Here is a 26,928-nt window from a genome sequence, read left to right on the forward strand (position 1 = left end):
TAAAGAATGTTTTGTAAAGCAGTGAAAGACTATATCCTGTAAATAGGTAGAATTTAAAGAAAAAAACAGAAAATTGGAAGCCTTTTTTAGATCAACAAATTTCAAGATTTACAGCTATTGGGGCTTTCATATTCATAGAAAAAATTCTTACAATTCCTATAATAACAGCCATTTCAATTGTACCTTCAAGGTATTTTGCAGTTAAAAGTTTTAACTTATCTATACTGAAAGAAAAAAATCTGTAGCTCTAAAGGTATGTTTTGAAGCTTCTGTAAAATAATGTACTTCTTTGTCATGTTTTTACTGCGCTTATATCATACACCAGCCCTATGAAGTTTGGATTAACAATTGCACTATACCAGTATCCTATGTTTTTCTCATAACCTAGGTGGTCTTTAATGCTCATGCGCAGACTAAATAGAATTTAAACCAACAACCTAAGGCGTCAGTGTTTTTCAATGTATTTTGCAAGCTGAATTTGTCGATGTCAATCTCGCTCCAATTGCTTCTTGACAGTCGTTTTAGAATGGGAAAATTCACAAAAAGAGAGGTTGGTCGCCACGGACAAGTAACTTTTGGCTTATTGACCTGAAAATTAAGTCAGTGTTCATTGAAAATTCAAAGACAGGACCCGTTGACACCAAAGCTTGCTCATGACTTTCATTGCATGCGGTCTTGCCACGATGCCACTCACTCACTGTCACTCAACAAGTTAACATTGAAGAGTACGTTTTAGTAAAAGTCTCATTTTTTGTGGTGATTTTTCACCACTAGACTTTTATTTTAACCTTATTATAAACGCTCATACAAAGCACAAAAACAGCTGTGTGTTTCTTTTTTTTACCGTATCGACATATTGTGAGACACCGTAACCTCACAGTCAATGCAATGAACTTTGGTGAACGTACTCTCCACCAGCTGAAATGAACAGCTTTTTCATATGCAAAATCAGCGTACAGTATTTAACCGGTGGTATTGTTTGAATTGCGTTTTATTGGAAGCGATTATGATTCTTTTCATCAATTCTTCATGCAATTTTATGAAAAAATCTTATGGAAATGTTCACAATGACATAATATGATACTGTGTTCCCTCGCCAGAAAATCGCTCTCGTGAATTTGATTTCTAGGTAATTATTTTTTTTTCACTTGTCCCGTCGGGCAAGTGGCATCAGAGGTTCACTTGCCCGAATAGTACGTGACTTTCACTTGCCCCGGGCAATCGGACAACCCTTAGTGTCTTTCCCTGCCATCCAAAATCACACTGCAATGCTTCACGAAATACCGGTACAACCAAGGTAGGGATTCAGCTGAGTGGTCCAGTATTGTTTCACATACTGCAGGATTTGCCATTTTCTGGGAGCAGTAGAGGACAATTTGTCTATTTCCGAACTATGGCTCATCAAATATCTATGAACAATTGACATTTCTTCAATATTTTAACAAGAGAAAGACTATTGCCAGTTTCTGCAATCTCAAAAGTTGAATTAGAACACCTTGATTTTCTGGTTTGCTCAATTTTGTATCCTACACTGGTACGCGTGTTGCGATTTTATTTCGACTTCTTGATAAGTAACACAATTTTTCAAGTCGCATGAACTGTTCCACCTCAGGATCATTTTTGCTCACGTGTTCACACACGTGAGCATATGTCGCAGCGATGTCTGTCTGTCTGTCTGTCTGTCTGTCTGTCTGTCTGTCTGTCTGTCTGTCTGTCTGTCTGTCTGTCTGTTGGTCCGATATCTCAAAACGGCTGATCAGATCAGAATCAAATCTGGTACATAGATTCAGTTAGCAAATGGCAAGAACTGATTAGTTTTTGGTGGGTGTGGCTTGCATAATTAAGCCTCATTTGCATAAATATGTATTTTATTAAAACTTGTTATAACTTACAAATGAATGGTCTGAGTGAAGTTAACGTTTGTAGGCTGTTGCAACAGTGCAATGACATTACCTGTTCAATCAATGTACGATATGGATACATAATTAGGTAAATGGGCATAACTGAAATTAATTTGATGGGGGTTTTGTTGTCAGTGAAATAAAAAAAAGGCATTACCAAACCTTCTGTTGAGGGCGCTTTACAACGGCATCTTCAATAGGTATGTATTGACAGAATTAATTGATTAAATTTGTTCAAACGCTTGACACATTCACAGTTATGTAGATGTGTTTTGTTTTGTTTTGTTTTTTCACTTTGTTGTAATGAATTTATCTTTTTCAAAAAAGTATGTATTGACAGCGGCATGTCTGATACATTTTACCCACAAACCCTAGCGGCATAAAGCCAGTCTTACTGCACTTTATACTGTACTTGTACATTTCGTCTCCCCGCCATCGTCGCGTAAATCAAGTTATACCGTCGTATCATAACGAGCACATAGTTCTTCGCTTGTCTCCACAGCCTTTCTGTGCTGTGAGTACGCTTATCCGGCTTTTTGCTGTACAAATTCTGAAGCGTGATTTTGATGGACTGTCGGTGTGGTGTCGGTAAGTAATTCAAAGTAATTTGTGTGTGATGTGTTGATTCTATGTCGTGATTTGATGTATGCACCTTTGTTCGATACCACGATTTGACTTGGACGCTTTGAGTTTACGGTTGAGAAAGTGAATAGTACGGTACATGCATCAAAAGAATTGAGAAGGAGCGCGACTGTGACTCGATCGCGACTGGGAGCTGTAGTTCCGAACTTGACTTTTTCATGGCATAGATTTGTACGGTCGGCTCTTGCCCTGCATACCCTGCTGTGTGTTTCGGGCGTTACACGGCCCCCGCCACTATCATCTACATCATCACATCTTTCATCTAGTCTAATGAGGTCTTCCAAATACTTTGTATTCATTTAAACCCATATTTTTTGAGCAACGGCTTTTGAGATTTTCTGGCGCACGTTTGTTGGCTCATTATAAAGTGAGTCTTGGGGTCGACTGTTCAGAGATGACAGCTGTAGTTGCTTCATTGTAAGAAGGCAGACAACATCCTGGACAAGGCCCTCTGTCACAAACCTTAAAAAGTCTGTAGCATGATTGAAAGAATCCATTACTTTACGCTTCACTGTTCTGTGATTAAATGTTTTCTTGGCGTGCGCCAATGTCAGCTACGCTGGCTCCTCTGTAGAATTCATCCATTAGATGTGGTGGGGCCGTGTAACACCTGAAACACACAGCACGGTACGCAGAGCTAGCTAGGTCGGGTAGATTTCTGTGTACGCTGCACTGTCTCCAAAACCCACGTGGGTCCGGCCCGACAGCGTATCCCTTAGCGTACACGCAGGCGTACACGAGAGGTCCTGCACGAAGAATAACAACTTGACTGGTGTCAATGTTATTACTATTTCATAAAAATAGTCCACGTAAAGATTGTTTTGTGACAATCGACGAGAGTCATAGGCTGGATAGGCTAATTTTGTCGTGGCACCTAATTTTGTCGGGGCAAAGCCATAGATTAGGGTTAGGGATTTTAGATTGGGCAATAGTTTTCGTTCTCGTAGATCAGTCTGAAAGGAGCCTATGAAATTTGCATAAAAGTTCGTGTTAGAGAGCCTCGTTTTCGTTACGCTGACCGCCACTGCAGTGAGGGATAAAATACGGCGACAGGGTGGTCTTGAAATATCGACGTGCAGCAAAACGTACAATAGCTAGAACTATAATTTTGCTTTCAGTTGTAGCATACATACTAATGATCTGTTTTCCTTGGGTAAACTCACAAAAGTTGAGAAGATTTTATTTAAATCGCTACAAAGTGGGTGGCGAGGTCGACCCGCCAAATGCGGAAGTAAACTTCACCTTTTTCGTAAACAGCTCGATAATGACCTTAGAGGTCTTAAGCCAAGCCGAAAATTTCAGAAAATATTCATTTAACTATTATCAACATTTGGTGAAATTTTCATGACCGTGCGACCATGGACATGTATTTGCGGCAGTGTTGAATGTTGGCATGCAGTTACCATATCGCTGTATACGTAGATCTCGAGGGTCTATGAGTAATATGAACACCCGTTACGCTACGTACACTCCACGCTGTTTACCGCGACCAAACCACTTGTAGTTCACACGGCGCGGGTGTTACACGATTAATCTTTCATTTTTTTCAAAGTTTACTCATATAATCTCGGGTCACTGATGTTATATATAAATAAAGTATTTAATTAATGTCACATTATGACCATCAATACTTTAAAAACAATTTTTTTTTTTGCTAGTTACATGAGTTATAAAATGTGCCAGTGTAGTTCGAGCACGCACGGTAATGCTAGCAGGGATGGCCGCAACGCGCAGCTGTTTACCGGCTATCATTCTAGCCGCATCTATATTCACGTACTCGTGTGCGGGATACAGAGTAGCCGTATTTATCCACGGAGATTTTTTGCAGTCGATGTTATTTCCTACAGTTTTTGTATGCTTGCTAGCTACTAGAATGCGAAAACGGAAAAAATCACTCATAAACGAAACAGCACTGCTAGTCAGTACGACGGGTGTCTACTGGTCTCTACCACTATCCGTGTACGGCCGCAGACAGTGATAAACGTAGCCCTTCTGTCACCGTAGTGTTTTTTTTTTCCATTTGCACTGTCCACGACTTACCGAGAAGCCAGCCAGGCAGATTGTGTTGGCCAGTGAGGTAACACAAGCTTGCAGTCTTGCTTCCTCGTCACAATCATTGAAAACATAAACAGAACCGAAAAAATCTGCCAAGTTAGCCGGTGAGGACCGAGAAAGAGCTGAAAGAGTTTACGTGTACACTCACGCTGCGCTGTAGGTCGCCATGTTAGATTTAACACATGAACGTCGCTGCATAGTCAACTTCAACGAGACTTATTTCAAAAACGGAGGCTTAAGCCACTGAGATTTTTTCAGATCGTATGGACCTACTCAGGATACGTCCCCTCCCTACTTCTCATGGAATTTGACTTTGGATATGCTTTTGCGGCAGTGTTTAGTGAACGGCATTTTCGGTCGCTCGAAAACCATGAAAATAAGGCTAACGCAAAAACGAATCGATAAAACCCCATAAAAAATCATCGGCGAACACTAACTAAGAGTACAATTCAGCCGCTAACTGGAAACAGGACGGATGCTAAACGAAGGCTGAGATATCTGCGGATAAAATTCTGGCGAAAAATGCCATAACCGTCACTCACTGGCTAGAGGGCGCTGTTCGAATTTGAACTAAATCCCTAATTATGCATGCAAATGAAGTACCCTCCTTTCAGACTGGATGTCGCGGGGACATGGATATTCTAGGTACACTGGTAGCAATGATGAATAGTTACTATTATTGTTTGTGTATAGGGTCTGTTGTGGTGCTCCGAAAGGGTTTCAGGTAATATTTTCATGATATCGTCATAATAATATGTCTGATCATTTACATACTTTTTTAGTTTCCTATAATGTGGGACAAGCTACTGAATTTCGATGGTTGGTACTCAGTGGCAAAGACTTTGCTTGGAAAATGCGTTACCATCAAAAGCGTATGTATGTATGTATGTATGTATGTATGTAGACAGATCGGTGGATGGGTATGCATGTATGCCGGTATGCATAATATTTAGTTGCATGCACAAACCCAAACTGTATCCACTGTGGCGCTCATCATTCCTGCAACACATTTCTAGGCCAGAAGAGAGAATGCAAGGTGATTGCTATGCATCACGCAGGGATGAATAGCCGTGGGGTATTATTATTGGTTGCTTTCTCCGCCTTGGTCAAGATAATTTTTTTCATTGTGGCCGAAAAGGGTTCAGCAAAGCCAGTAAGTTCATGGTAGGTAAGGGGAAAGATATAGGGGTGGAAGGTAGGCAGTAGAAATATAAGTACATGTAGGTATTAGTAGACACGTAATGAGGTAGTCACATATGAAAGTAATCCGGTTTTACACGCGGGCAGAACATAGCCATGCGAACAATTACGTGTACATTTCTTAGTTTGTCGGAGAAGCGGCGCAAGCGTTACAACCAATATTTGAAATCAAAATATTGATTCGAACGTAAATAATGTTATATGGGCTTAAGTATATGTTTACGTCATTCAGTCAGTACAAAATATAATTCGCCTACAAATACCGTGTTGAAAATAAAATCGCATTTCCTGAATATCACTAATTACGTACTTGTTACAAAAAGGAGATTACGAATTCCAGGCTTACATAGTCGATATTGGATATTGCGGTAAGCAGCTTTGCATGTATTGAAATTAGGGCGATGGAGTGTTGACACAGAAATAAAATTTATTGCGGGAAAGTTATAAAAAAAAACACGTATTAGTGTAATTTCAATTTCCATCATCCGTCATGAAATTTAATTATGTGATTTGAATGACTCCTCGAATCCATATTTCGCAGCACAGTGCGCAATGCTTTCAGACAATAGCGCGCTAAAAAGGCGACAAGATGTGAAACGCATCTAGAAGTCTGATAAATCTGATTATCCTTCTATGTGGAGGATGTTGACCCTTTTAAGTTGACCATGATCGCAATAACAGAACACACTGGCGGAGTCATTGACAAAGTGTATCAGCGTATCTGTATTTCGAACGGCCATGATTGGTTTTGGCGCGAAGAAAACTGCAGATGTAGTGCCGCTTCTATTAAAAGGCGCTCCAAATAACAAAACTTCGCCACCCGCCAAAACTTTCACTTACTTCGAAACAAACACCGTTATCTCATCAGAAAATCTCCCCACGAATGAAAAAAAACCTATCAGTGTGAGTCAATCATGACGCTATGTGGTACTTGCTCATAACCGGTGTGTTCATTTCCCAGCTTATTATGATGGATAACACTCTGGAGAGATACTGGGATGGCGATAATGAGGGTATCGCAAAACCACCATCGATATAGACCCTCCTCGTAGATTAATGAGCCCTGGCTATGTGTTGATAGCTTGTTAATGAGGTTAGCGGGAGCAAAAAGATGGATTGGCACGGGGATGGATGGAACAGTGAATCATTGGATGGGTAATACGGATCATTTGATATAATTGAATCATGAATGTGTGTGAGTGTGTGGTGTGAATGAGAGAGAGAGAGAGAGAGAGAGAGAGAGAAGAGAGAGAGAGAGAGACTTGAAACAGACACATAAATGGACAGTCAGACAAACTAATGAATAGAAAAAACCATACCGTCAGAACAGAGCGACAAATAAAGACAGCGGGATGCAATTAAAACAAACTGTCCGAGGGGGACTAGGCGATAATTGGAAGAGCTGCGATGATGCTTTTGCATCGATACATTTTTCGAGGAGTCTTATAAACAAAACCTAATCCTTTATTATGCGTTTTAGTTCAACACCACCACGTGCCTGTACCATTTAATCATATTTTGTGTATGTCAGACATATTCAGTGTTGTCAGACCATACACTTAAGTAAGCACTGACAGGCTCTGTAATCAGATTTGCCTCTTCCAATTTTAACCAAATTCTGAACGCATCTTTTCTCCAAGCAGATTTTTTTTCTCTCAAGGTTTGGCACTTGTTTTTCATGGAAATCAAACGGCCTTCCTTCTACCCCAGCGTAATTGTTTTTTTCCCAGCCGACGGGTAATTGGCATCTACAAATTTGCGGACGCTGCTCGAAAACGCAGCGTTAATTCCGCTCCTCTCGCCACTTAACATAATTTGTGTACCTAGGGTAGAGCGCGCCTCGGGGAAAGATATTCGGACTCTAAATCTGCACAATGTTTTTTTATTGTGATCTACCACTTTGGTTGGCTCCTTTTGAAGCGATAGGACTAAATAAAATTTGTGAAAAGTGAAAATGTAACATTTCCCCGTAGAGTTACCGTACGCATGGCTGCCATTTTAAACATTTCAAACATCAGTGACTTTGAGGAACTTTGTTGCTCTGGTATCAACATTTGCATATTCTTGAGTTTGAAAGAGAATGGTAGAAAGTCTCCTAGAGAAAAGCAAAGTATTCCACTTTCGAGGTACAAATTAACTTAAGAAGTGACAACTCTTTCCCACCATGCAGTTCGACGTGAGCGATTATCGTCCCGCTAGTTCATGACATTGTGATTTCCTGGACCACGGTAGTGAGTTACGCAAAGTCAGTTTAAATACTGCTCTCTCTCTGTCTGCCAAATGAGCTGGGAAATAACATGAATCACCTAAACTCACAGATGACGACATGCAGCATCGCCCCAGTCAGAACATGACATGCGCTATGTCAGTTAACATGTTCTTCAGCGGCCACGAGTTGTCTGTAAATATTCAGTATCTTTATCCTGGTTGATATAGAAAAAAGGCAGTTGAAATCCCTCTGGGCAAAATACAGAGCCTGGATATCTATCAATGAATTCTTTCCTCCAGGGTTGGCCTCTGTCAGTGTCTTTTTATCGTCATGTTTTACTGCTCAATTCAAATCGCTCCAGTTAGAACATGAAAGGCGTTATGTCAGTTATCATTTTCTTCAACCACGAGTTTGTCTGTCACTATTTAGTATCCTTATCTAGGTCGGTAAAGAAAAAACAAAGGGCAGTTGAAATCCTTCTGGGCAAACATAGAGCCTGGATATCTGTTAATGAATTTCTTTCCTCCAGGTGTGGCCTCTGACATTGCCTTTTTATCGTCATATTTACTGCCCAATTCACATTACCTGGCCCTGTGCATGTAATAAGGTGGAATGCGCCTCGATTTTTTCAATATTTTTCTGGTCTACCGCTTGTGAGGGGTCATTTTAAAGCCCTTTTAATAAGAAAAAATATCATCGTCTTAGTATTTTAAACGTCAAAAGTTTCAGTTTTTTCCGGTAGAGATAAGATGGGATGGCGGCCATTTTGAATTTTAAATATCGGTAGATGGTTGGTAATTTGTTTTCTCTGGTACCAAACTTTGCACAGAGACCTGATATTTTCATTTTTGATTTGGTAAGAGAATATTTGAACGGTTCCTCTTGGACATTTGAGCAAAAGATTAGGTCGAATACTACCTTAAGAAAAGGGCTTCAAAATGAACAAGTCGTTGATCAGAAAAAATTGAAAGTGCGAACATTTCATCCTGAGGCGCACTCTAGCTGTAAGTCAACTTGAATACTACGAATTTTGGCAAAATGTTTTTGGAAGTTAAACAATAAACTGTATTCTACAGAAAAAACAATGATACTGGAAACTACAGTAAAAGTTAGTGCTGATGGAACCTTATCTGTTGATATGTTTTAGCACTTGTTTTTTCCCTTCCCACACATCAAATCATGGTGCCTTGTAACCACGGATCTATCATTAGTTTAATTAAACAAACATTTGACTCGACCGTGACGAGACGGTGCATGCATGTGTCGGGTTCATTTCATAATTTAACAGTTGACGACGGAAATGAGATACGTGTAATAATTCAATTACCGAAAAACGACATTGAACGTCACAGTAACAAAACCGATTTACCCGGGTCGACTGCCGTGTCTTTCTATAAAATGGGCAGTATAGATATTGTTGCTATGAAGGAAAAACAAAACAAAACCAAAAAAAAAACTGTTAGACAGCCAGCGTCAAAGTTTCTTACAAAAGACGATGTGACGTAATCACACAATAAAAAAACAAAGACATTACAAAAATATCCAGAATAACCAATCAGATTTTATCAACTATGTCTAGCTATTTCCTGGAATTCAAAGTTGCCTATACAGTAAAAGCAAGCAATCAACATGAATAAAATAATCATGGAACTAATGTATGTATTTAGGTTATTGCTTCCCAAAGACGTGCCTGATAGTAGCGGAACGTTTATAGTCTTTTGTTGATCGACATCAGTAATCCCTATCTCAGGCATTTGCAGCAAAACTGATTTTTTTTATTTCGAAAGAGTTTTCAAAAAGATCTAAGCGGAGACGCATTGCGTTAGTGGTTCTTTGTTGATCGAGATCTATTAAGTTATCTCTTTCTGAGGCATTTGCCGCAAAACCGTTTTTTTTGCTTTCCAAAGAGTTTCAAAAAATTATTTTCGGGGACGCGTGATCTCAGTTCCTCCTCGAAGGGATACGGTTTTGCTGTAGAATAATTGCACGCTTTGATAACTGTCCGGGCACGAACGAGGGAGTTTCTGAAAGAACAGAGACAAAACACCCCGAGGACATTTGTCAAACTAACTGATAATGAGCTCAAAACGAGCCAGAAAAGTCTATTCTTATACGCTTTTAAAAGAGGGTGTCACGACGAAAAACGGCGTGGCATTTGCCTCGATGACTCAAGTGTGAATGTAATTTATATCGCTCGTGATAAATTTGCTAGTATTACTTCACGGTCGCTCGCTGTACGAATCTTTTCGAAACAAACAAGCCAGGCACCTTGGCGACATTGCCCCTCAGCTGGGTGCCCTTCGTCATGGGAGACTTCTCTGAAATACTTAATCCGTACAACTCTATGTACAACCTCAAGATTTACTGAGCTTAGGTTCTCAGCGGTCTTTTATGAGATGAACTAGAGTCATTAAGCAACGTTTTAAGACAGCTGTTGCGTTTTACACCTCTGAAAGCAGTCTGTTCATAATAAATCAGATGCAGCTTTTCCCCAACATGGCCAGTATAGTCACCTTGCACTTGACATATATCATGATAACATCGATGGAGGACAAAGGACAGTGTCTGTGTCTGTCTTTGTCTGTCTTTGTCGGTATTTGTCTTTGTGTCCGAGTCTTTGTCTGTGTCTGTGTCGAGAGTTAACTGATATTGTTTGTGTCACATCACATGACTAATGTAATGATATGAGTTTCATTAACTGGCTATTTATAGAAACCTTTTATCGTTGATTTATTAACCATGGTAAAGTCCTTGTTTATTTGCCTGGCACCAACGTCGTGTCTTAATGTATAGTTGCATCGCGATGAAAATCAAGTTTAATAACAATTCTTGGTAGGAAAATGACGGTTACGTCAGTACCGAGCACGTGTGGATGTTTGGGGGGGAGAGAGAGAGAGAGAGAGAGAGAGAGAGAGAGAGGAGAGAGAGGCCTTGACTGACTGACAGAGAGACAGAGAGAGACTGAAAGACAGAGGTTATCACGATGATATGTAATAATTGGTAAATAATTAGAGTGCTACGGGCAGCGTTTTCAATCATTCGTTCTTGAAGGTATCCGAGCGCAAAACAAACATTTGAACTTGACTGACAGATAGCCCTGTTGTATCTTCAAGCTGCATATTGAATCTTGTACAATACTGCGTGATCCAATGTCACGACGCTATTCTTAGCGACTGTGTGTTTCCATGATAATCCGTAACTTGAACTTGATGCATTCAATTATTTCTTGCGCCCTTCTTTTGTGAAAGACATTATCCTTCGCATTACATTTGAAGAATCTAATTGTCAACTTCACGCACCTGTGCTCAAATACTCACCCTAGCGTCAAACTTAAATCGCTTTTCATCATAACTTGGCCTACCTGTCCTTCAATTTATGGAAAAGAAGTGTCAAGGAAGCTGATAATTTGAGTGGTGAAGGATGCGAATACTATTCCTTTTTTACATCGTGATATTAACAAGATTTTTTTACTAACAGTTGGGCATAATTTCTGACGTTGGACGGCAATCTGCAAATAGTTCAATATCTATGTCGTTTACAAATTTTACCAATTCTTAGGCTAGATTAGTGGCACTCTACCAGCCTAACAGCCGTGAACATTCCGCTAAGTGCCGGATTTTTCCTCTGATGGGCATGCGCAAATCCCTCTTCTGAGCGCATCCTCGTCTTGTGGTAGGTTTCATCACGTCTTAATTTCAGCACTATTATGGGACAGTACCTTGAAAATACAAATCTGCTTTTTAAAAATTTTATCTTCTCTGTAATCGGTGCGATTTAGCTTTTGACAACGAGATGAGCACATGAAAGCAGTCTAGCCTTCAAGCGGTATTATTGACATCATCGTCGCGCTCGTGATTCATGAACTTATAAACTTTGGAAAGGAAAAAGAGGGTTAGGTACAACATCTTTCAAGCAAATTATATGTTTGGTAGCATGCGCCTTGAGGACAGATATTTAGACTCTCACACTTTACGATTCTGCCTTTGTCTGTCACTCCTGGGGGGGGGTCCAATTTTGAAGCTAATTATGCTCCTAAGAAGCTTTTTAAAATAGCAATTTAATTCCCCCACCGTAAACACGAGGATGGCAGCCATTTTGAATTTTATCGGTCGGTAAATATTGAGTTTGTTTCTCTTTACCAATTTTTCAAGGAGTCACCCCCGATTGTTATTCTTCACTTTAAAAGGAAATGGTTCAAAGTTTCATTCAAGAAAGGTTGAAGGCTCCCGGTCGGAGATCGATTGGTTTGGTGCCCGGGAGATTGATGGTCGTCGAGTAATCTTGACTTGTAACACCGTGATGCTGGAAGGGTAGACCAAATAAATCACATTTTCCTCATTGCCTGCCCGTATTGTCAATTAAATTACATGACGTCAAGACCTTGAACGACCCTGGGAAACCGCTCTGGATGTCTTAATTACCCCGGGAGTTGAAGGGTCTTGAAAATGTTACGAACCCTAGAGAGAAGGACAGCCCTGGCATGATGGACGATGCGGTTCACAAATCAGCATCCAACCGGCCTTTTATTGGTTCGTACTCTCTGACGAACCCGTTGTGATTTGAGCATGGCTGTACGCAAATACCATTCACTCAAATGCCATCGCTGTATTCTGCTGAAGGGCATGTGCATCATGTTGAGCCGTCGGATATCCAGGCGTGTACGGGAATGACTTGACCTTTAGATGTACTACTGTAAACCAAGGATTCTAAGAACTGAAAAGTTGACTTAGTCGACGACTTCTTCAAGGGATGTGGATCTCCAGCAACATGTGACGTCATGGTGACGCGTCCCAGCGTTCTTAAATTCGGCTCACCTTGGTTTTTTTAAGGTTATTGATGATTTTTGATACTTTTACGACCGATTTTAACATCTCACTGCAAAATGCAAGTTTTTAGGCCAGGCTTTTGAAGTCCCAAGATCTATGAATTAAAACTTTCGCTTGTCTATATTTTGTCTAGGCTTGTTTTGAAACCCACGGGTTGTTTTAAGTTTCACAAATCTTCCGTGTCTGTGTGTCAAAAGCTCATGTGCCAGTAAAGTCACAAAGGATACAAAGCAATTATTTGGGATTTTCAAAATGCCGGTAAAAGATGGGATCAAGTGCTACTGCAATCTAACACTTGGCATACAGGCTTTTGTGGAATGAAAGACAAAACTCAAAGTTTGCTTCAGCAATTGTGACTGACACGTTTTTAAAGTGTTTACATAAATTCGAGGATCATGGCAACAGGTCACGCTCGTCTTTTCAGACGCTGTCCAACCATGTTTTCCTGCTTGTGGTCGAAAATCAAATTAGGGTCTATTTCACTCGGAGTACACGGGCTCGCAAAAAACATAAGAAACAATCTTTTTGCACTCTCTCTTGCAATGTTAGATATTCACAATTGTACAAAAAGTTCAAGGTCATTTTAAACAGGTTTTAAAAGCAATAAATGACTCAAAGCCTCCATGTGCACTACGTTTATCAGTGAAGATGCAATGCTTGTATAACCCATAGCAGTATAGGACTCTGGCCCGAGAAGGCCCCCAGCCCTGTATTGGGTGCAGGAATACCTTCGACAAATCGGACTTCGAAGCACAAGCTCTACGGCTTTCCGTTAATGTTTGGGTCAAAACTCAACATTTTTTACAGTTTGGTCCCAAGACGGGCGTAAAAAATTTAAATTTTGTACGAAACGTTGGATCAAAATCGCACTTGAGATAACAACAATTGGGTCACTTATATTTATCATTATTACACCTCACGTATTATCCAGGTACTGTGATTGGCTGAGCCTTACTCACGTGATATAGAACAAAAAATGATAGAACATGGCTTAGGTGATATAGCCCTGTCGCGTGCACTGATCATGATATAGCCGCTACCACGTTCTGGAATATCGCGCGTCCTTTCTGCGCGTACCACATCATCGCGTACATTTGCTTAGTATTTTCTGTAAAGCAATAGCTTTTGAAAAGATACAAGGAATTAGCTCGACCTGAAGTAGACGACGTTTAGAAAAATATTAACAACACTGTCTTCGATTTTAAACGTTAAGTTGACCTTCAACTTCATGCAACATTGCGATCGAGCAACAAATAGAACGTTTCACTGTGGCTTTTTTGACTGCATTCTAAAAAAAAGTTTCGAAAACAAAAGTGTCTGTTCGGTGTAATAAAATTAATAACACACGCTAAACTCGGGCAAGATCACGATTTGTTGCCTGCCCTCGGGCTGGTGCTCATGACGGTAATATTGATGATACCCTCGCCTTCGGCTCGGGCATCATCAATATTACCGTCATGAGCACCAGCCCTTGGGCGGGCAACAAATCGTGATCTTGCCCTTGCTGGCGTGTGTTATTATTTAATCAGTATCTTGGTCATGAGGCAGAAAGGTGGAAGAGGGATTAAGACATATATGTGTATAACTTTCCCATGGCATTACGTGTGAAGACGATAATCAATCATATAGCCAGAGGACTATCTTGCAGTCATTGCGCCAAACATACGAGGGATTTCTCCCCAAATGTTTGGACAAAGTAAGTGTGCATGTAAGACTTCCAAACATATTCAAAGGCGGTAAAAAGGTCATAAATCGTATTTGACGGACATACAGACTATACTTCCCGCTTGATAAATTTGCATAGCCTTGGTTCCCGCAGTATTTGACGATTCATTTCCAAGACTGCACCGCGTTCGACAAAAAAATCGGTCTAAATAAATATGGCGCCAAAGTAAACACGTTTTTCCAATTAGATTGCCTCCGAAAGGATCCCGGAAAATAAAATAAAAAGACTGATGTGAACAGGAAGCGAACTGAGATCAAATGTCTCCATGTAAAGGACTCCCCCCCCACCCCCCGTCAAAAGTGGCAGGTTTTACGACATTAAACTGTCATTATTTTTGGAACGATCGTCGCGAATCTGAACAAGGTCTCGCCCGAGCCTGTAACGGCTTTTGCACGTTACTGTCGCATCGAGAAGTGAACCGAGTCTGACAAGAAGCAATGTAAGGGACAGTCAGTTGATAGGTTAGGCATACAGTGAATGTAATCACGCTGTGCAGAAAACGTTAAAAGGTAATACTCAATCACCTCTACGCTGAGCGGTTCTCATGGACAACGCGCAAACTCGTAGCATGGCTCCGAGCGAAAGCTGAGAAACAAAACCAAACGCACCTATCTGCCGTCTTTATCAATGGGGTAAGATCTTCCCTGATCAACATGGCTAGTTTCCGAGAATTCGGAGGCGTCGTTTTCCCAGGACAAGATCGCCCTGAGTCATCAACAACATTTAAACAAACCGCGATATACTTACGGGAAGTTAATAAAGTTTCATTTTTTACGCGGTGGGCAGGAATATGAAATGTTTATTTGACAAAGAACTAGGCAGTGTAATATTCTCAGGAAGATCAAGTGAGTTAAAATCCAAACACAGCTTCCGTTGAAGTGAGGGGGTGGGGAATCCCATCAAAACTGCAAAGTTTCCCTGCATCTCCACAACATTGTCCTTTTTATTTCCCCTTTTATGACCCAACAAATACTTAAAAATTGGAGCTGCCGAACCTCAAAGCAACAGGCAAAACTATGTGTATTTCCTTTTTTAAGAATGAAAATGCCCCCAAAAAATCTTCCAGACCCCCACCCCCCAGGATATCAAATGGTCCACCCCATAGGTGGGAAGGCTTGTATAATGAAAAAATGACATTTATTCATCATATTCATAACTTCCAGACAAATATTGCTTGCAAGATCCTGTGAGTGGGCCACCACTGTAATTGTTGATAGATCAATAAAGCCTGTCGGCTGGTAGGAACTGATCAATTAGTGTGTGTGTGTAGTGTGGAGATTTCCTGACTTTCCATCCTGTAAATTTTGACAATTTTCTAAAGTACAGCTTGTAAAAAATTACACAAGTTTAGTAATATGCAGATTAATTTTAGTGCCCTTTCTTATCCAGCTTTGAGTGTTGAATGAATCATTATGAGGACAAAATGGTAATGTGATGAAATGTCACAGGACAAAGTGATGATAAACCATGAATTCATTTATTATTCATGAAAAGTATACTCTATGAGTGAACTAATGAGGTTTAAATGGGTCCTAAAAGATAAACTTAATTTGATGAGATTTACATCCGTGTGTTGCCCTTATATTTCATTAAAACAAAATGACATGTCATACACACATCAAAAACATTAAGATAGCTATTTGAAGAGATTGTTGGACATGGAAGATGTGTGACAAATGTTAACAGAGCTTTCGATAATGTTGTATCACTGTTCTAGTAAATTATATGGCACTTCATGGAGTCAACAAAATTTATGACAGTGGTCATTTTAATCCTTGGTGTTATGTTTTTTTTCATTTGCAGAAGTGGTCTATTGATGATTACATCACCACAGGGCATTCATTAGGACATTCCAATTAAATCGACATATTTTTTTGTGTGAGTTCATTCACTTTTGCCATTCTTTGTTAGTCCATGCAGCTTTTCATTGTGTGTGCATTCAGGCATCTAGGTAGATATTTCAGACATGCCCAAACCGATTTCAATTTGTTCTTTGATACTATCAATGCCATCAGGCAGCCATTATGTTATATTTTGTGGCCATTCACAAAGATATGTCTGACATACCTGGACCAATGTCATGCAAACTTGCCTTTGTAGGAATGGTGTCGTGTCATCAATGATGAACTTGTTGGTCAATAATTTCCATGAAAAAATGGAATAAGTTCTTTACATGTTGTAAAACATCAAATTCATCTTTTTTGCCAATTTTTTCACCGGTACAAATATGTATATTTAACAGGATGCAATGGATGTCTTACTTTGATTTTTGTTTCTTTAACAGATTATACCAGGAGGCCATATACGTGGTGAAATTTACTCGCCCATAGGAGGCACAGCAATAACTTGCCCACAGGAGGCGCAATAATAAACTTGCCCATAGGAAGGGCGCATAATAACTTGCCCATAGGAAGGGCGCAATAATAACTTGCCCATAGGAGGCGCAAACAATAGCTTGCCCAAAGGGGTACAACACAATCACTTGCCTATAAGAGGCACAGACTGCCCATAGACGGTACAGACTGCCTGTAGAGGCGCGTTCAAGATCACAAATTGATAGTCAACAAGCATTGGTTACAACATTGCTGACAGTACTTTGAGCAAACACTGTTGTGGTTAATTTCGCATTTAGATCACAACTGATTTGATATTGATTATATTCAGTATTAGCTTGCAGAAGAAAAAAAATAAGGTAGTAAAGTTTTGTCTTTGTCTTCCTCAGTGTACATTGTGAAATTATACCGTGAATATTTAACAGCACACAAGTAGTGCTCTATCATTTACTTCCTGATAGGAAACAAGAGTATTGTTTACAGGCAGATTATTTGCAATCAAATAGAATTACTTCAGCGTACTGAATATATAAGGAAGACTGACATTTCTCTACAATTTCTGAAAATTGGCATTCATTTACTTCATAATAAACAAGAACAGTCATACCACATTCTATCATTGTCTACTTATAACTGACAACCCTTTTAACTGCTTTTTTCTGTCTAGGTCCAGCTTCCCCAATAAAGTTGGACCTAAATTTTGTAGTGAAAGGTTCAACGTCTAAACTGCACAATATTGACAAGCAATAACACATTCATAGTCTACAATCTCAACAAACACAATCATTCTTTCATCAATACTTCAACTTTTAAGGTTTCACTTTTCATAACATCAGACAAATCAAGGAAGCAATAAGCAACATCATCAAATTATTAATTTTTCTTCCTATACAAGTGCTTGAATTGACTGTAAGAACTTATTATAATATTAAGCACACCCATAACACAACGTTACTATAAAACTACAATGAGAGTAAAAAACTGAGCATAAAAGCAAAAAATGAAAGAAGTAAATTGTACATGCAACGAAAAGACAGTTGCAGACTCCTCACAGATGTTACACAAAGGTCAATGTCGAAGGTGATGGTAATTGCTTGTTCCGTGCTATAAGTCTAGGACTCTATGGGACACAAGATCATCATCATGCAATAAGAGTACATACTGTTGACTATGTAATTGAACATTGGGACAGATATGAGGATCCAATTAAAGGTGAATATGAAACATGGCATATTGTCTCTCAAGATGACTATAGGCAGTATATGTCCAGATCTGAACCAGGTAATGCAACTTATGGAGGGGACATTGAAATAAATGCTGCAGCGCTTGCATATAACATTAATATTGCAGTTCATCTTGACACTTTAAGTGAACCATTAGAGACTGTTGGTAATTCTTCTGTAAGTATACATCTTTTGTATCATGCAATCCGTGTTGAAGGAGAAATTGATAGTGGTCACTATGACTTTCTGCAAAGCACAGAGCAAAATTTGTCACAAGCAATAAATGTAAACAGTTTTGGACCAGTACAAACAGAGAAATCTTCTATGGCGCAAAATGAACATTGTGTAAATTATAGAGAAATAGAGAAACAGAGAGACATGATTGCCAAGAGAGAAAAGAGAGAACAAATAGAGTTTAGGCAAAGCGAAAAGCAAAGAGATTTAACAGCCAAGCAAAATAAACGAGCTGATCCAGCATACAGGCAAACTGAAAGGCAAAGAGATATGAATGCTAAGAAATATGAGAAATGATGAGCTGTACAGACAAACTGAAAGGCAAAGAGATGTCAATGCTAAGAAAACTATGAGAGCTGATGATGTGTATAAACAAACTGAAAGGCAAAGAGATGTCAATGCTAAGAAAACTATGAGAGCTGATGAACTGTACAGACAAACTGAAAGGCAAAGAGATGTCAATGCTAAGAAAACTATGAGAGCTGATGAACTGTACAGACAAACTGAAAGGCAAAGAGATGTCAATGTAAGAAAACTATGAGAGCTGATGAACTGTACAGACAAACTGAAAGGCAAAGAGATGTCAATGCTAAGAAAACTATGAGAGCTGATGAACTGTACAGACAAACTGAAAGGCAAAGAGATGTCAATGCTAAGAAAACTATGAGAGCTGATGATGTGTATAAACAAACTGAAAACAAGAGAAACAGGACATCAATGAAATTGAGACGGTGTGATGATGAGTACAGACAAACTGAAAGACAAAGGAATGTAATTGCTAAGAAAACAAAGAGAAGTGATGATGTATATAAACAAACTGAAAACAACAGAAATAGGGAGTCGAAGAAATTAAGACGGTGTGATGATGAGTACAGACAAAATGAAAGGGAAAGAAATGCTAATGCTAAAAGACAAAGAGAACTGACCAGGTCTTCAGGGAAAGCGAAAAGATCAGAGATGCCAATATTAAAAGTATTAAAAGAACCGATAAATCATATAGAGAGAGAGAGCAAATGAGAGATAGATTAAACAAACTAAACAACAGAAGATGTAGTGCTGCCAAATCTATTGAAGAGCTGATACAAATTTTTCACGGTGCAGTTCAGATGGCCCAAATTTTGTATGTGTGTGCTGCCAACAGCTGTGGTACAGAGAAAGTGTTTTGAACTACAATAATGTTAAAGAAAAGTTAAACACCTTTGCATCATCTCAGGCTACAGATAATGATATGGCACCATTATGTAAAACTTGCTATTCATATTTAAAAGAGTCAAAGTTGCCTCCTTGTTCTGTGGCCAATAACATGTCATTTTTGCATAACATGTCATTTCCATTAATTCCCCCCGAGTTACAGTTACATCCACTAGAAGAAAGACTTGTTGCCTTACGCATTCCATTCATGCAAATAAGAGAATTGCCAAGAGGTAGACAAGTTAGTCTCAGAGGTAACATAGTCAATGTTATAGCTGATGTATCAACTACTGTCTCTACATTACCTAGAACTTTAAATGAATCGCAGACAATACCTGTCAAATTTAAAAGAAAGATTAGCTATAGTCATGCCTATCAGGTAGAGAATGTCAGACCAGTGAAAGTCTTACAAGCAGCTAATTGGTTAGTTAAAATAGCCCCTTATATAAAGCAGAACTGATTACAATATCTACAGATTGGGTTGTTTGCAGAAAGGATGAAAACCACAATTGGCAGGAATTTTGTGAGGAAAATGACGATCATGATTATTCTCACATGTCTGACAAACAAACATGTAAACAAGATGACAGTAATGATCATGATGATCATGATGATGATGATAATTGGACTGAAGAAATAAATTGGAAGATCATCCTGCTGGCACACTGGATACAATGCTATCACCTTTATATGATCAGCACACAGACTCTGATGGCGCAGTTTGTTATGCACCAGGCGAGAACAATAAACCACTAGGAATATTTCAAGACAAATATTCTGAGGAGCTCTCATTTCCAACAATATATTGTGGTCAACCCAGACAAAAGAAACGCATAGTCCCTGTATTATATAGTACATTGTGTAAATGGGAACTTCGACACAAAGATAGGAGAGTTGCAAAGTCGATGCCTAACATTTTCTTTAAACTAAAAAAATTACAAATCAAGCAGATTAAAGACAAGGCAACATTATGTTTGCGAAAATGTAATCTGAAGGGCCGCAAATTAACAGCTGGTGAGCTTCAATCACCACAAAATGTTGATAAAATTGTTCGACTTGATGAGGGATTCAGAGTGTTGAAGACACTTAGAGGTTCACCACCATACTGGGAGAGTGCAAAGAAAGATATATTTGCCATGATACGTCAACTTGGTATTCCAACATTTTTCATGTCATTTTCATCAGCAGAATCTAAATGGATACATCTATTGAAAATTCTTGGAAGGACAGTTCACAACAAGGAATACACAGATGACGATGTATTGAACATGTCTTGGAATACAAAATCTGATTTGATAAAATCTGACCCTGTTACGTGTGCTCGACACTTTGACTATTCATTTCAACGATTTATGCATGATTTCCTAATGAGCTCACATCATCCAATTGGTGAAATACACGATTACTTTTACAGAGTGGAATTCCAACAAAGAGGATCACCACATATACACATGCTTGTATGGATTAAAGATGCACCACAATATGGTGAAAATAGTGATGATGACATCACACAATTCATAGATCAGTATATTACATGTTCAAATGATACCAGTAATGAATCCTTCGCTGAATTGATAAATTATCAAATGCACAGACATGCAAAAACCTGTAAGAAAAAAGGCCAATGTGTTTGCAGATTTGGATTTCCTGTGCCACCTATGCCAAGAACAATGATATTGCAGCCATTGCCAATGGATACTGATGAAAGCACAGAACAGATCCTTCAAAGGCACTATGAAAATATCAAGACTGTTGTTACTGATTTACAATTTGGAGAAACTCTTTCTTTTTCTGAATTCTTAAATAAACTACAACTTGATGAACAAACCTATATTAATGCAATACAGTCATCTCTAACATCAGACAAAATATTCCTCAAGAGGTCACCAAATGAAATAAGAATTAACAGCTACAATGAAACCCTACTCAAAGCTTGGAGAGCAAACATGGACATTCAATTCATTCTTGATCCATATGCATGTGCCATGTACATCGCATCTTACATTAGTAAAGCTCAACGTGGAATGAGTAATTTGCTCAGTAGGGCTGTGGAAGAAGCAAGGGAAGGATGTCATGATATCAGAGAAAGTGTCAGGCATATAGGAAACAAATTCCTTAATCATGTTGAAGTTAGTGCTCAAGAAGCTGTTTACCTTGTTATGCAAATGAGACTAAGAAGAGCTTCACGCGGCTTCACATTTATTAACACATCACCCCCTGATGATAGAGTTATCCTATTGAAACCTCTTGATGACATACAAAACATGCGTCCAAATGCTACTGACATAGAAAGTGATAGCATCTTGAAAAAATATGAGAGGCGCCCAAAAGCCCTTGAGAAATTGTGCTTGGCAGACGTGGCAGCATGGTACAGTTTTCAAAAGTTAAAAGATAACCCGCAAGATCATTATCAAGATAATGATGACTTCTACAAAACTGATGAAGAGGATGATGATGATGAAAACAACACAATATATCAGATACGTGGCCTTGTGTATAAAAAACGCACCAAAAGTAAAGTTATTAGATATGTTCGTTTCCATAGGGAAAAAGACAAAGAAAATCATTACAGAGAGTTAATAATGTTGTTTTATCCTTGGCGAAATGAAAATGAACTCCTTGCAGGGTGCAAAACATACTATGATCGTTACATGCAAGTGAAATTTGAAGTAGATTCTAAAGAAAAGGAGTACAATAAAAATGCTCAGGAATTAGATCAAGCTATTGAAGCAGTACAAAACACAGCCATTGATATGTTTGATAATGTTGCTCCAAATACACAACATCAGGAACATCAAGACATTTTAGAAGGATCAAGGCCAAGTGACACATTGAGTATGTTTGCACCATGTGATGAGAGTCATTCTAAATATGACATTGGACAGGACATTGGCATCAGTACAAATAATCCCATTATTGAAGATCTTCAACAACCACGAATGGCTGATAATGAATTATATCCACTTTTACAGAAACTCAACAAGAAACAAAAGAAATATTCTATCACATAGTACATTGGATGAAAACAAGGACAGAGCCGTTAATATTTTTGTAACAGGTGGCGCTGGTGTAGGGAAATCTCTTCTTCTCAAATCATTGTATCAAGTACTTTTAAAATATCTTTCAAATCTTCCTGGTGAAAATCCTGACAACATACACTTATTACTAGTTGCACCTACTGGAAAAGCTGCTTACAACATTAAGGTACTACAATTCATTCAGCTTTTCAAATTCCTGCATCCCAAGATTTCATTATAGACCACTGACATCAGAAAGACTTAATACTCTACAAGCAAAATACAGGAACTTAAAAGTCATATTCATAGATGAAATCTCCATGGTTGGTAATGGTATGTTAAATTATATCAATCTCAGACTACAACAGATAATGGCCAACAATAAAATCTTTGGTGGTGTCAGCGTTGTTAGCTTTGGCGACTTATATCAATTAAAACCTGTCTTTGATGGTTGGATATTTAACGACCTTCAACATGATTATGGGCCATTGGCTGTCAACATCTGGAAAGACCTGTTCAAAATGTTTGAATTAACAGATATTATGAGGCAAAAAGATGACCAGAATTTTGCTAAATTACTCAACCGTATACGTGAGGGAAAGCATACATCTCATGACATAAAAGTTCTGCAAACTCGAATAGTCAGTGTTGATAAAAAAACTTCATCTATTGATGAGTCGACAGTACATCTTTATTGCGAGAACAGACTTGTTGATGACCACAATGCAATAGCATATGACAGACTTACAGGAATAAAAACATGTATACCTGCTACTGATACAGTCATTGGCGATGTCTCTGAGATCATAAAACACAAAACATTAGGTATTGTTGTCATGCTTCCTGCTCAAAAAACAATGGGGTTAGTTTCTAAATTATCAATTGGAACAAATCAGCGTATTGAGCTTTGCATTAATCTGTCTGTAAATGATGGATTGATAAATGGTACTCCAGGAGTAATCAAATACATCGATGGACCTGATTTGCATCATGTTACTATTCTATGGATTTTATTTGATGACGATAGTGTTGGCAAAAACCTGCGACGTGAAAAACGGCATTTAATACATGACAAAGTATCTCACAGATGGACGCCAGTTTTACAGATATCACGGCAATTTAGAGTGGGAAGACACAAAAATGCAGAAGTTGTGAGAAAACAATTTCCACTCAGACCAGCTAGTGCCAAAACAATACATCGTTGTCAAGGTGATACACTTAACAATGTGGTTGTGGACTTCAGTACAGCAAGCAAGAGAAATCAGTGTCATGTACACTATGTTGCTTTAAGCAGAGTGACTAGACTTAGTGGTCTCAACATAACCACATTACAAGAAAATCAAATATCAGTTAGCACTGATGTTACACAAGAGATGCAACGCATGAGAACCCATTCCATGCTACAACTCTGTTTCACATTACCATATATTATATCGAACAGATTCATTATTACTTATCAAAATGTGAGATCTCTTCATTGCCATTTTCAAGATGTTGCTAGTGATTTCAGCTTAACTTCAGCTGATGTACTAATTTGCAGTGAATCAAGACTACAAACGGCGATCACAATGATGACTTCAAAATAGCAGACTTCAACCTTTCAGACAGGATGATAAAAACCGTCAAAACAACACCAGACCATATCATGGTATGGTTATGTACAGCAAAGAAAACACTCTTGAAGCTACCCCACAGACACTGCATTGTTTTAATACAGATTTCGTAATTGCAATACACAAAACAACATTTGGTTTAGTTCAAATTGTTGGTGTTTACAATCCACCATCATCACCTACATCAAACTTACAACATGCTCTCCTTCAGCTCATCCATACACTTGAGTACAATCTACCAACCGTGATCATTGGTGATTTCAATGTTGACTTACAAAAGCAAACACAATCTACAAGACAACTATCTGAACTTATGACAAAGCACTTCAACTACACACAAGTTATTGAGGAGTCAACAACAGACTATGGATCATGCCTTGATCACATTTACACTAACATCCATTGCATGCAAAGTGGTGTACTTGAGTCATACTATAGTGACCACAAACCAATTTGGATTGCATTGTAAAATAGAATTAAATCAAAAACTGCAGTCATACTAATTACTGCCCGTGACTACCCGTAGCTGCCTGAGAACTGCCCGAGGAAAAAGTGGGACAAACAGGTTCAGTTTATTTGATGCCCAGCCAACCCAAAATATCACTGATTTACTCCTCTCTATACATACATATACATGTCAATTTGTTGCACCATACAATACATATGCCCATGCCATAACAAATTCATTTCAAGTATTTGATAACAATGCAACTGTAAAGAAAAAAATTGAAAGATTTCTGCAGTGATGTCAATTACACTTAAGGATTACTCAGCAAGGGCACTTTGCAAGACCAGTACTGGTTAGCCACTTTCATACAGAGGAATTTCTCCTTACTACTCTTACACAAAAACACTCCATTATTTCTCCGTACTACTCATACTAACTCTCTATTGCTATTTAAACTATGTCCTTCTCAATGGCTCATTTTAATCTATTTTCTTGAAAGATTTATCAAAAATAGCCATGTTGTTTATCTTTTACTTGAGTTCTTAAAAATAAAAATGGTTTTCTGAAAGAATGCGTATATGGCTTTCATTACTTTATGGTGATATCACTTTGGCCTATACAGTGTGAAGCACTGTACCAATCAATTGCACTTGTTATGTAAATGCTGATACAATGCCAGAAGCCAAAGACATTCAGCATTTTTTCCACCGAATTCATATTTGTAAATAAAAAGGCCGTTGTCATTGGTCTGTCATGATTATGTCCATGATCTTGATCATCACAGCTTAAAAAACTTTAAACTATTGGCAAAAGTTTAAATTTACAGACAAATGCAATATCTATGAAAACACGTGAGCATTTTCAGTTCATGTCTGGTCGAGTAAAGGTAGTTGTATTCCGTCTACAGGCATTTAGATAGAGTGAATGTTACAGCATTGTCTATAGGATGCTACTCTTGTGAACACATACGAGGCCAGCGAGGCCACTAACACTTACGGGAAGGACAGGTATCTTTAAAATATTTTTATCAACACATCATTTACTTTGAACAGTGAACTGTTTTTCGCTTTCAGTTGAATTTACATTTCCAATCTCACTCTGCGCCCCGGGGGGGGGGGAGGGTATCCCATAGAAAGGTGAAACGGGTATGTGCCGCCCGAATAGGTCACTTTTTCGCGGAAAAAATCCCTAAATATGGGTCGACTTTTCATTTGAAAAATCCCTAAACATGGATCGGAAACACAGCGAACGTCTCTAATTTTTTACATTGATTAGAATAACGGTATAAAATCATCAACCCATCCATCGGGCCGGCCGCGCCGACCGTGAGATTGGCGATGCGCGTATGCGGTGATGTGGTGACTTGACTCTCGATGGGGAATCTTCTCAGCAATGACATGACCCAGGTTGACCCCACTAAAAGACTGTTACTTAGCAACCAATGTCGTCAGTTCCTGTGCGTCTTGATCCTTGAAAGTTATCTGCCAGGGCGGGGTTTGGTGTTTAAGATGCCGCGGGAGGTGTTACTTGTGGCATTCACAAATTTGAGGTTAGGGTTCCATTTATTTTTCAGAAAATCCCCATAGTTTTAGTTATAATAAACCCCCAGAAATAAACCTCGATCTTTTATTCAAATGTTACAAAACAGTACGAAGCTGTGAATGATATCGGAATTTGATTTATTCATATGTTGTCGTCTGCATGGCTTTCTTGGCATGGCTTCCCGTCACACATAGCCGGAAAGGTGAAATGTGCTGTGCCAAGCGAGCTCAGAGGATATACTGTGCAGTTTGTGATTTTGCATATTCTCAAAAATGATTCAGGCTACACAGTGAAAATCCATTTCTGTTTTTTGACTGGTGGAAATGTGGGCTTATAGCACAGTGGCAATAAAGACATTGCATGCATGATAATTAAGGGACTGGTCAGTTTCTTCGGCCTAGGGGGCGGGGGGCCGGTGGATTCATGGGGGGGGTCACCCTTTTTTTGATTTGGTGATAGGGGTCACTATGTTTTTGAAATGCCAAATAGGGATCAGTGTGTTTTTGGATTTTGACACGGCCTCATAATTGCGTAAAATGCATCGCGTCAGCCACAAATTTCATCATTCAGTTGCATTTTTTGGCCCGCCCTTCGGGCGCGCAACTTTAATTATCAGACGTAATTTTCAGCACACCTAACTAAATAAATATATCAGACATACATATATCAGAGATATATCATATCTGTATGTTCAATATTTTTCAGTAGGCTCTTTGAGTGCATTACTTCATTAATGTATCAGACATTTTTCAGCACGCCCTTCCAGCT

General features: G+C 38.9%; 1 protein-coding gene and 1 long non-coding RNA gene across 2 annotated transcripts; both read left to right on the forward strand.

Moving 5' to 3' along the window:
* Nucleotides 1–2,258: 2,258 nt before the first annotated feature.
* On the forward strand, nucleotides 2,259–16,931 carry LOC139129433 (uncharacterized). Its single transcript, XR_011551575.1, has 3 exons — nucleotides 2,259–2,489; nucleotides 16,363–16,437; nucleotides 16,844–16,931. It is a non-coding gene; the product is annotated as an uncharacterized lncRNA (long non-coding RNA).
* A 3,283-nt stretch (nucleotides 16,932–20,214) lies between these two features.
* LOC139130283 (uncharacterized) lies at nucleotides 20,215–22,551 on the forward strand. The gene has a single exon (XM_070696036.1). The coding sequence runs from the start codon at nucleotides 20,215–20,217 to the stop codon at nucleotides 22,549–22,551; it is 2,337 nt and encodes a 778-aa protein (XP_070552137.1).
* Nucleotides 22,552–26,928: the final 4,377 nt, after the last annotated feature.

The sequence above is a fragment of the Ptychodera flava genome, chromosome 3, assembly GCF_041260155.1.
Source record: "Ptychodera flava strain L36383 chromosome 3, AS_Pfla_20210202, whole genome shotgun sequence".
Lineage (NCBI taxonomy): Eukaryota > Metazoa > Hemichordata > Enteropneusta > Ptychoderidae > Ptychodera > Ptychodera flava.